Source organism: Pogoniulus pusillus, chromosome 5, assembly GCF_015220805.1.
Source record: "Pogoniulus pusillus isolate bPogPus1 chromosome 5, bPogPus1.pri, whole genome shotgun sequence".
Lineage (NCBI taxonomy): Eukaryota > Metazoa > Chordata > Aves > Piciformes > Lybiidae > Pogoniulus > Pogoniulus pusillus.
In genome coordinates, this window is record NC_087268.1 from 8,345,775 (window position 1) to 8,357,848 (window position 12,074).

Below are 12,074 nucleotides of genomic sequence, written 5' to 3' on the forward strand. Positions count from 1 at the left end.
GGAGTGCTGGTCTGAGCCAGCAGTGTGCCTAGGTGGCCAAGAGGGCAAGCAGCATCCTTGCTTGGATCAGCAATAGTGTGGCCAGTGGGATTAGGGAAGTGACCATGCCACTGTACTCAGCACTGGTGAGGCCACACTTCGCATACCAGACTCGGTTTTGGGCCCCTCACTCCAAGAAGGACACTGAGGTGCTAGATTTTGTCCAGAGAAAGCCAACAAAGCTGGTGAACAGTCTAGAAAACAAATCTCATGAGGGGCTGTTTAGTCTGGAGAAGAAGAAACCTTGTTGCTCTCTACAGTTCCCTAAAAGGAGCTTGCAATGAGGTAGGGGTTGGGCTTTTTTCCATAGTTTCAGCTGATAGGATGAGAGGAAATGGCCTGAAATTGTGCCAGGGAAGGTTTAGATTGGATATTAGGACAAGTTTCTTTGCTGCAAAGTGGCCAGGCATTGGAAGAGGCTGCCCAGGGAGGTGGTGGAGTCACCATGCCTGGAGGTGCTCAAAAAACATGTGGATGTGGCATTTTGGGACATGGTTTAATGGCCGTGGCGGTGTTAGGTTGCTGGCTGGAGTCGATGACCTTAGTCTTTTCCAACCAAAACAATTCAATGATGCTATGGTCTTTCCAACCTCTGAATTTAAAAGCTACAGTGCAGTTCTGCAGGGTTTTATAACTATTGAGATTTATGATTTGTGGCTGTCTTCCTGTCGCGGAATGAATCATCAGCGAAATGTCAGTGTTCAAAGTTTTTCAGCTCTCCATAGTCCTGCCAATTATTTTTAACTTTAAAAAATTGTACTCTTCATTTTGAAACCATAAAAAAAAGGGTAGGATTTCTATTGTCATTTTTTTTAGGAGATAGAATGTCTTGCACTGCTAGAATCAAACACATTGCTTTTCTAATGCTCTGCTGCTTATTTTTCCACCTAAGGCCTGAAATGTATTTATTTTTTATTAGAATTCAGGAAAAAATGTGGCTGTTGATTTCTCAGTAGCAGTTAAACAAGATATTTTAAGACTGGCTGGATGTTAGGAGGAAGTTCTTGCCAGAGAGAGTGATTGGCATTGGAATGGGCTGCCCAGGGAGGTGGTGGAGGCACACGTCCCTGGGGGTGTTCAAGCAAAGCCTGGCTGAGGCACTTAGTGCCATGGTCTAGTTGAGTGGCTAGGGCTGGGTGCTAGGTTGGCCTGGATGATCTTGGAGGTCTCTTCCAACCTGGTTGATTCTATGATGGTCTGAATTTTCAGTAGTTGTGGTTCTGCTGTGGTCAGTGCTTTTTGTCTTAGGGTAGGACAGACATAGCCTCCCTGGCTTGAGTTCAGAGAGCAAGCAGTAAACCAGGCAGACCACAAAGCACAACGTAACTTGGAAACATTTGCTGTCAGAAGGTGAGACCTCAGATAACTACTGAAAAGTGGTCAGTCATTGGAGTAGGTGGTGGAGTCACCGTCCCTGGCGGTGTTCGAGAAATCAGGACGTGGTTTAGGGACCATGGTGCTGCTGGATTGATGGTTGGGCTTTTCCAACCAAAACAGTTCTATGATTCTGTGACCTAGGTGTTAACACAGGTCACAGATACCCTTAATTTGTTACTTGGTTTCTTCTTGCCACTGATAATGCCCAAGTACCCTACTGATGCCTGAACTCTAAAAATAAAGATTGAGGAGGTAGTCCTGGCCCAGAGAGCTTGAAATTTAAGTATGAACTTTGGTACTAAGGGATGACCTCGCTCTCTACAACTACCTGAAAGGAGGTTGTAGTAAAGTGGGTGTTGGTCTCTGCTTCTAGTAACAAGTGATAGGGTAGAGGAGATGGTCTCAGTTGCACTAGGGGAGCTTGAGATGGGATGTTATAAGGAACTTCTTCACTGAAAGGGTTCTCAAATGGTGGAATGGGCTCCTCAGGGAGGTGGTGGAGTCCCCATCCCTAGAGAACTTTAAAAATGCTGAGATGTGTTGTTGAGAAACATGGCCTCTCACTTCAAAATGAAGCAGCAGTCTTAAGAAAATGTTTTGTTCAGTGATGATAAACCAAAAATCCACACTGCTCACTGCAGACATGCAAAGAATGTTGTTCCTGGGCTGGTATTTGCTGGAATATTTTTGAGTTTACTCTGGATGCAGTAAATGCCCTTTTCATGCTGTGTTTGCTGGCAACATTTGCAGACAAAAATGTTCACTGTAAGTCTTAAGTTACACAGGTGCATGTTTACCTTCCTAGACATACTTGTGGTCTGCTATGGTTCAACTGGGAGCAGTGTCACTTGGACATGCCAGCATGGTTGCATCTCTGCAGATCTGCTGAAATGCTCCATTCTGCACACTCAGAAAATATTTGCTTCTTCCACGAGTCTATTTTCATGTCTTTGGTGTTTTCATAATGCAGCAACATTCAGGGAGTTAAAGAAAATCCTGCATGCACGTGATCAAGGCAGGAGGGAGGGGAAGATCTAAATTCCTCTGCTAAATTGCTTGGAAATTACATGCTGGATACTAATCCTTCTCCTTTAGGCATATAGAAGTTGTGTGGGTGGTGATTAAGACACTGCCTTTGAGATCAGAGAATCACAGGATCTCAAGGATCATCTAATTTAACTTTTCTAGGTGATAGTGTAGTTGAAATTAGATGGCCCAGGACTGTTAAGCTGAGTCTTTAGACTGTCCACTGTAGAGGAATCCACTGCTTCCCTTGAGAGATGATTCTGATGTCCAGCTGTTCTCATGTGGAACTGTTTTCTTCTGGAGTCCAATGAGAATCTCCTCAGGAGTAGCTTGTCCCCATTAACCCTTGTATTTTTCATGTGACTTCTTGTTAAAAGGGAATCTTCATCCTCCTGGTAGCCATACTTGATGGATTGGTCCATGGTACTAAGGTCTCCCCTAAGCCTTCTCATCTCAAGGCTGAGCAAACCCAGTTCTCTCTTAGCCTTTCCTCATATGGTAGAGAGTGACACTTCCCTCTGATGAGTGTCAATACAGATACCATCCTGTATAAAAGGGTTTCTAAAAAGCTTATACTTAGATTGTGGTATTTTGGAGTTCATCATTCAGAGAGGTGGTGGAATCTGCTAATTTTGAGACTCACCTGGATGCATGCCTAGGTGATCCTGCTTTGCCAGGGGATTGGGCTGGATGATCTCCAGAAGTCCCTTCCAACCCCTGCCATTCTATGATTCTTCAGATACCTTTAATGATTTTGTCATGGCAGAAGAAACATGGAAAACTAGTGTCATTTTGAGAGGCTTGAGGGAGAAATGGCTTATTTTAGAGTTGTTAACCTGTTCTTATCAGACAGCCCCAAGGTAAATGCTGACATATGAGTAGTACTCTGAGAGAGAGATGACATGTGTAGAGAGCCTTTTCAGGAAGAAAACGTTCAAGTGGGGCTCTGTCTCTTCTACTGTAGTGTCAGGTGATACAACGAGAGGAAGGGGCCTGAAATTATGCCAGGGGAGCTTTAGGTTAGATATGAGGAAAATTTTCTTTGCTGCAAGAGTGGTCAGGTGCTGTAACAGCCTGCCCGGGGAGGTGCTGGAGTCACCATCCCCAGAGGTTTTCAGGATACATGTGGATGTGGCACTTTGAGACACGGTTTAAGGGCCATGGTGGAGTTAGGCTGACATTTGGACTCAATGATCTTAGAGATCTTTTCTAACCCAAACAGTGTAATGATTCCATAAGTCTAAGATTTTGTGTTTTCTTTCCTTAAATTGATACATGCTTGCTTCCACTCTAATAATGAGGAAAGGCTGTACAAAGACACTGTCTGGATGAATCATTTCCTAAAAGCTTGGTAGATCGAGGTTAGGTTTTCGTTGTAAAACCTCATGTATAACCTTTTCCTGCTGTATAGAGTTTGTGCTTCGACTTTTGTAGTTCTTTTATCCTTCTGCAATTATCTGACAGAAGATTTGGAGTTAATTGCAAGTCACAATAAGGTAACATACATCACAGTAACAGTGGTCATCTAGAAGGCAGTTGATATTTTTGTATTACTTCAAGTGTCTTGTTTTTCCCCAAGTAGTGCCAGGGTAGGTATAGGCTGGATGTTAGGAAGAAGTTCTTCCCAGAGAGAGTGATTTCCCATTGGAATGGGCTGCCCAGGGAGGTGGTGGAGGCACCGTCCCTGGGGGTCTTCAAGCAAAGCCTGGCTGAGGCACTTAGTGCCATGGTCTAGTTGATTGGAAAGGGCTGGGTGCTAGGTTGGCCTGGATGATCTTGGAGGTCTCTTCCAACCTGGTTGATTCTATGATTCATGATTCTATGAGTCTATAATGTTCCCAATGATATCCTAGAGTTTGTCCAGCAGGTCGAGTTCTACCCCTCGACTTTGCCCTGTTGAGACAATATCTGCAATGTCACGTCCAGATCCGGGTACCACAGTTCAAGAGGGACAGGGAACTGCTGAAGAGAGTACAACAAAGGCTGTGGAGATGATGAAGGACCGTCCCTGGAGGTGTTCAAGAAAAGCCTGGATGAGGCACTTAGTGCTCTGGTCTAGCTGACTGGATAGGGCTGGGTGCTAGGTTGGACTGGATGATCTTGGAGGTCTTTTCCAACCTGGTTGATTCTATGATCTGTCTGATGAGGAAAGGCTGAGAGACCTGGGGCTTCTTAGTGTGGAGAAGAGATGGCAGAGAGAGGATCTGAAGGGCAGGTGTCAAGAAGGCATCCATCTCTTTTCACTCATGTAGTATGAGAGGATGAGGGGCAATGAACACAAGCCAGAACACAGAATGTTCCATCTCAGCATGAGGAAAAGCTTCTTTGCTGTGAGGGTGCTGGAGCCCAGGAGCAGGCTGCCCAGAGAGATCATGGAGTCTCCTTCTCTGGAGACTTTCAAGTCCCACTTGGGCAGTGTTCTAGTGTGACCTGCCTTAGGTAATCCTTCTTTGGTAGAGGGACTGGACTCAATCCCCAGAGGTCCCTTCCAACCCCTATCATTCTGTGATTCTATGATTATAGAAAGAGAAATTGTCACCGAAGCCATGGGTGTATCTGTTAGTAGTTTGTGCATGTGCAGAAGGGCTCTTATCTTTGGACATCAAACATTTGAGGCAAGTACACTGACTGTGCAGTACCATCCTCCCCAGAATATTGGCTCAGCCAGCACTGTGTGTGCTCTGCTGGGAGAGTTACCTTACATGACTACCGATAAGTACCCAAATACTGAGACACTGCATTTCCTCAACCTATTTCTACAGAGAACTATTGTTAACTGAGATGTCAAATCACATCTTCCTGCCGAGATGTAGCAGAGCTGACTACCTCATCTTCTCCTAGACAAGGGTCTGTAGGTCAGCCTAATAGCATGAGGCACATTCAGAGTACCTGCTAGTCTCTACTGCAGTCTGCCATTAGGGCACAATGAAATGAATATCATAAGGACAAAGATCACTGGAAATGTTGATAAGAGATACCTTCTGTGGTTCAGGAGCTGAACACTGCAGGCACTATTTCATTACAAACAGGATCCTATTTCTTTTTCTATCTTTCTATAAAGTCAATATTGGTTTTATGTTTAAATATATTAATATATTTATAAGCTTGTTATTAACTAGGACAGTCCTGATCTCAGTCTAGGTTTGATTGCTCACATTATCTTCCCCTTCCCATGGTACCTGCCACCTCCCCAAGCAATTAAAGTAACTCTTTAGATCTGAATAATGAAAAAGAGCCTTCAAAGGCTGTATATTCCCTGAGACACAGGAAAACAGCAGCAGTGAAATGTTCATTCAAACAGAAATTGTTTGGGTGAGAGAACTGAGATTGTTTAGCCTGGAGAAGAGGAGGATGAGGGAAAACCTCATTGCTCTATACAACTCCCTGAAAGGAGGTTGGAATGAAATAGAGGTCCGTCTCTTCTCCCTAGTATCAGGTGATAGAATGAGAAGAAATGGCCTGAAATTGTTCCAGGGGAAGTTTAGGTTGGAAATTAGGAAATGTTTCTTTGCTGCAGGAATGGTCAGGCATTGGAAGACGCTGCCCAGGGAGGTGGTAGAGTAACTATGCCTAGAGGTGTTCGAGAAACCTGTGGCTGTGGCACTTTGGGACATGCTTTAATGGCTATGGTGGTGTTACATTGACAGTTGGACTCCATGATCTTAGAGGTGTTTTCTGACCTTAATGATTCTGTGATTTGCCTCCAGCTTTTCTAACTATTTTCTTAGGTTCCTGTATCATTTCATCAGGCATTCACTGCATTTTAATGTGCAAATAAATCTACTTTTTAATTGGAGGTTTCTATTGAGAAAGTCACAAATCATGAAATGTGAATTCTAATAGATCAGAGCAGATACTTTCATCTGTGTATGAAAAACAGGAAACCACAAAGAGCTGAAGAGAGATACCACATCAGATGCCATTTAAGAAAGAATGCACAGCAAATGTTGGTTATGGTGAAGAGAGAATGAAGTGTTGCACTGAGTTGAGAGGATGAAGTTGACAAATGTCAGTGCTCTCCTGGTGTTAACAGTTCTCTTAATCCAAGTTCCTGCTGCTTATTTAGCATCTGAAATGTTTTCTAATTGTCTGTGTAAATCATCATTAACGGTTACAGTGCTGGGATCACAGTGAAGTGTGGTTAGAAGAGTTTTGCTTGCTGTTTTTTTGGGGTTGGTTGAGTTTTGGAGTTTTAATTTTAGGGAGGAGGGGTGTGGAGGGATGTGGTAGGGGGGTTTTGGGGGTGCTTGTTTGTTTTGCTGGTTTGTTGTTTTTCACAGAATCTCAGAATGGAAGGGGTCAGAAGGGACCTTCAGAACAGACTAGGAGTGACCTGCTGCAAAGTAGCTCTGTAGAGAAAGATCTAGGAATGCTGGTGGACAGTGAGTTGTCTATGAGCCAGCAATGTGCTCTCAGAGCCAAGAAGCTGATGGTCTCTTGGGGTGCATAAAGAAAAGTGTGGCCAGCAGATGAAGGGAGGTTCTATGACCAGTTTAGGAGGGACATTGAGATGCTTGAGTGTGTCCAGAGAAGGGCGACGAGGCTGGGGAGAGGCCTTGAGGAGAGGCTGAGGGAGCTGGGATTGTTTAGCCTGGAGAAGAGGAGGCTCAGGGGTGACCTTATTGCTGTCTACAACTACCTGAAGGGGTGGTTGTGGCCAGGAGGAGGTTGCTCTCTTCTCTCAGGTGGCCAGCGCCAGAACAAGAGGACACAGCCTCAAGCTACACCAGGGGAAATTTAGGCTTGATGTGAGGAGAAAGTTCTTCACTGAGAGAGTCATTGGACACTGGAATGGGCTGCCCGGGGAGGTGGTGGAGTCTCCGTCCCTGGAGCTGTTCAAGGCAGGATTGGATGTGGCACTTGGTGCCATGGTCTAGCCTTGAGCTCTGTGGTAAGGGGTTGGACTTGATGATCTATGAGGTCTCTTCCAACCTTGGTGATACTGTGACCCCTCTGCTGCATCTGAAGTTTGTGTTCAGTTCTGGGCTCCCCTGTTCAAGAGAGACAGGAAATTACTAGAGAGATTCCAGTGGAGGCATCTACAAAGATGCTGAGGGATGTATTTACCCTTACAAAACCCAGGCAGTGTGAGATAATCAATGTTGCAAGAGATATTGGTGAGTTTGAGAAGGCTGTGTCTTTTCTGATGTTTGCAATTAGGAACCAAAGATTATGATGAGTATCCTGACAGTATTCATACGTTGTTAAATAGTCCTATGTTGGTTGTATTTGGGCTCATTAAAATGTTTTTAAAATATCACTTCATCTGCTCCAAATGTGAAGTAGAATTTGGTTTTTTTAAGAGATGGTGTTAGGGCTTTGTAAAATGTGGATTTGACCCTGTTGGTGTGAGAAGAAGAATTGCTGCAATGGTACAAATTTTCATGGATTTCAGAGTGATAACACAGAACACTTTCAAGGGATCAGCCTTGTGTGAGATTCCAAATACAAGCATTTGCTTGGTGAGGTTGGAGTAAGGTGGGGGTTGAGTCTCTTCTCCCTAGTATCAGGTGATTTGACACGAGGAAGTGGCCTGAAGTTGTACCAGGTGAGGTTTAGGTTGAAGACCAGGAAAATTTTCTTTTCTGCAGAAGTGGTAAGACATTGGGACAGGCCACTTAGGGAGTTAGTGGAGTCACTTTCCCTGAAAGTGTCCAAGTAATTTGTAGACATGGTTTAATGGCCATGGTGATGTTAGATCAGTGATTGGGCTTGATGATCTTAGAGATCTTTATCAACAGAAACAGTTGTATAATTCTATGATTCTGTCATCTCCAACTATGCAAATGGAAGTTGAATTTAACAGTACATGGCTTTGTATAAGAGGGAATAATTTTAATCTCTTTCAGTTCTGGTTTCCTACCTTCTCCCACCTTCAACACTATCTGAAAATCCTCCCTGTCCTGCAAGAATATCTGAAAGTGAAGATCTGAGATAACGTGTGTTTGTATATTCATAACTGTCCTAGGCTCTGACAGGCTTTGAACTATTATCAGTGGTATCTCATTGATTGCTATCACTGTGTTTGACCACTGTTCATGAGCTTTAGCTATAAATATGTCATCACAGTGCATACTAAATTGACACTGAATCATTCTGAGAAGAGAGTCTGAGTAAAAAAGTTCTTTGCCATGCACAAGTCTGTTCCTTTACCTTATCTCTGAGAAAGTGTGAGGTTGTTTGCTACACCTGCTTGGTGGGATGTTTCCATTTCTGTGGTGTTCTTTTTGTTTTCCTGTTAAGAAAGGTCGAATATTTATTGTTGTGACGTTAATGACACTTTGCTTGACTGCCTTTAAAGAGAGGTAAAAAACATTCTTTCATTTACTTATGCTGCCTTCAAAAAACTTGCTTTTTTTGGGGGGGAAATGATTTAATTTTTGTCTTTAGAGAAACCAAATCAATGTTCCATTTGTTTTAAAATTGCAGTCTGATGTCTAAGTAAGGTATCAAATTGTAAATAAGTGATTTTATTAAGTGTATTATTTCCATCTCTCTTACAGAACTATAGTGCCATGGAAAGTGTTTAGGCAGTGCCTTCATGAAGTTCATCAGATAAGCTCTGGTTTGGAAGCAATGGCTCTTAAATCTACTATTGATTTGACCTGCAATGACTACATTTCCATTTTTGAATTTGATATCTTCACTAGATTATTTCAGGTAAGATTTGCATGTTTAGATACTTGTATGAATTTGGAAAGCTTATTGCCCTGAGGCAAGTACCTGTGGGTCAAGGAAGCAGATTATTTTGGAAAAACTGGAATAAATGGAACACTGGAATTCTAGAAACAGAATGAAAAACAAAAGCACAGTCCTTCACTTTTTATGTGAAGGAATTTTTTTTGGTGAAGTCCTTCAGAGGTATTTTGGGAATCAACACCTATGTGTTGAAAAACTACAAGTATCCAGCAACACTTGCTTTATTTCCACTTGAATTTAGTATGATTAGCATATCTTTGTGTTTCCTTCTTGCTTATGTTTCACTATTTATTAAATGCCTTCCTAAAAATTCAGACTTTCAGGTACATACCTAAATTTTACTTGTATTTTCTTCATACTTTTGCCTAGAGCTGTGTATGGCTTTTTTAGGATGAACATAGACTTGACTCTTCATCAACATATTTTTGCCTTTAATGCTCTGCTGTTTATTTACAGTAAGGAATAACATTATGCTCCTTTTCATAGGTAATATTTATTTGAGATAAGGTATTATATGTGTTACATGCCTCTGCTAATCCTGTGTCCAACCTGCTGACCATTCTTTAAGCATTTTATTTGATGGTTGCATCCATATTAAGTGTAGCCAGTCTGAGTTTGTCACTGGATATTACTTTGGTATAGAGGAGTCTTTGAGCTGTGCAATCACTTGTTTGATCATTCACTTTCTTTGCCCCATACAGGAATAAACTGCTATACAGCCTCAAGTTGCACCAGGAGAAGTTTAGTTTAGGTATTACCTGAAAGGGCCTACAAGTAATCTGGGGAGAGACTCTTGAGAAGGGCTCTTAGTGGTAGGACAAGGGGCAATGGTTTGAAACTAAAGCAGGGTAGGATATTAGGAAGAAACACTTTACTGTGAGGGGTGGTAAGACACTGAAATAATTTGCCCAGGGAAGTGGTGGATGCCTCATCCCTGGAAGTGTTCCATCTGTCTGCAGGGGACTGGAAACGATGATCTTGAAGGTCCCTTCCAACTCAAGCTATTCTATTACTTACTTTCCATGTTCTGTAAGCCATTGAGTGTCTGTTTGCATTAGTTTCTCAGTGAGGCCATTGCTGCTTTGATTGATAACTGTGCTTTGTGCTGGAGACAGCAGATTAGCAGCACTGAGACATGTCAGGAGGGGAGACTGGTTAGGATTAACTTCTAACAAAGAAGCAGAGGGAGGATTTTAGCCAAGCATCTTACCAACTGGTGCAATACCTGCGTAACTGTTGAGGCGGATTTGCACTGAATTTGGTGTGAGAAGCTCTTTCAGGGGTTACATTTTACTTCTAGTTTTTAAGCAGCTTCTGTAAGTTTGTGCACAGACACTCACTGAGAGAAAATCCCAGTTGCTGAAGTAATGAAAACACTCGTTTGCCAAGTGTGGGTTGTGTTACAGAAGAGCTACATGCCCAGTGATGCTTATTTACGGCATAAAGAAAGGCTGCTTTTGCCGGAGACTCTGTAAAAGTGAAGTTGCTCCCCCTGCCTCCCCACTTGATCCATGCACAGCTTCAAGTGCTGTCTTTTTTCTCTTATGAAGACTGAGAAACCTGCAACTTTTTAGTCTTGAAAAGAGAAGGCTGAGAGGGGATCTTATTAATGTCTATAAATATCTGAGAGGTGGGTGCCAAGATGAAGGTACCAGTCTCTTTTAGGTGGTTCCCAGTAGGAGGACAAGGAACAATGGGTATAAGCTGGAACACAGAAGTTCCACCTCAACATGAGGGGGAACTTTTTTGGCTGTGAGGGTGCTGGAGCCCTGGAGCAGGCTGCCTAGAGAGATTGTGGAGTCTCCTTCTCTGGAGACTTTCAAAACCCTCCTGGACATGTTCCTATGTGACCTGCCCTAAGCGATCCTGCTTTGGCAGGGGAGTTGAACGCAATGATCTGTGGAGGTCTCTTCCAACCCCCACCATTCTATGATCCTGTGATGATCTTTGTCCAGCATTTGAAATGCACTCATTACCCTGTGAGCTAGTGAAAACTGAGAGGCATTTATTATTTTCAGTGCTCAAATCACTACAGAGATACACAGAAGACTCTGCTTTGTCAGGGGAGTTGGACAGGTTGATGTCCAGAGGTCCCTTCCAACTCCTAACATTCTATGATTCTTTGACCAGAGATGAAGTTAGTACAGCACAATACATAGGTGCTTTGAAGAGAAAGCCAACAAGTATTTTCCTGTTTAACATTTCTGCTTTTATAACGTCCTGTTTGTGTGCAAAAAACAAGCTCTGAGTTCTTGCCCTTTGGTTCTTCAGGTGCATTGTCACATCATTTCCTAGACATAGCAGGAGTGTGACACTCTGCAGACAGTCAAGCTCAAGAGAGATGATTTTCCCCCCTCTACTCTGATCAGGTGTGACCCTACCTAGAGTACTATATTCAGCTGTGGTGCTCATAATACAAGAAGGGCATAGAACCATTGGAGAGGGTCCAGAGGAGGGTCACAGAGATGATCAGAGGGTTGCAGCAGCTCTCTTAAGAGAACATGCTGAGATAGTTGGGTCTGTTCAGCCTGGAGAAGAGAAGGCTCTGGGGAGACCTTTTAGCAGCCTTCCAGCATCTGAAGTAGGATACAGAAGAGCTGTGGAAGGACTTTTTACAAGGGCCTGTGGTGACAGGACTAGGGGCAATGGCTTTAAAGTAGAGCAGGGTAGATTTAGATTGGGCATTAAGAAGAAGTTCTTTACTTTGTGGGTGGTGAGACACTGGACCAGATTGCCTAGAGAAGTTGTGATTGAGGCCTGGTCCCTGGAAGTCTTTAAGACCAGGCTGGATGCGGCTTTGAGCAACCTGGTCTAGAGGGAGATGTCTCTGCACAAGGCAGGGGGGCTGGAACTGGATGACCTTTAAGGTCCCATACTTGCCAGCTTCTAACTAGACATGGTGTTTAATATCCTAGGTTACTGAAGCAGAAGAT

At 43.3% G+C, this 12,074-nt stretch overlaps 1 protein-coding gene across 4 annotated transcripts in view; it reads left to right on the top strand.

Annotated features, from left to right (window-relative positions):
• The window catches only part of CBLB (Cbl proto-oncogene B), a 136,692-nt gene that overhangs the window by 70,571 nt on the left and 54,047 nt on the right, over positions 1 to 12,074 (top strand). For all 4 annotated transcript variants that reach the window (XM_064143147.1, XM_064143150.1, XM_064143151.1 and 1 more), the window contains exon 5: positions 8,946 to 9,102. In XM_064143147.1, the coding sequence (XP_063999217.1) occupies positions 8,946 to 9,102 (157 nt within the window). The remainder of the gene's footprint in view (positions 1 to 8,945; positions 9,103 to 12,074) is intronic.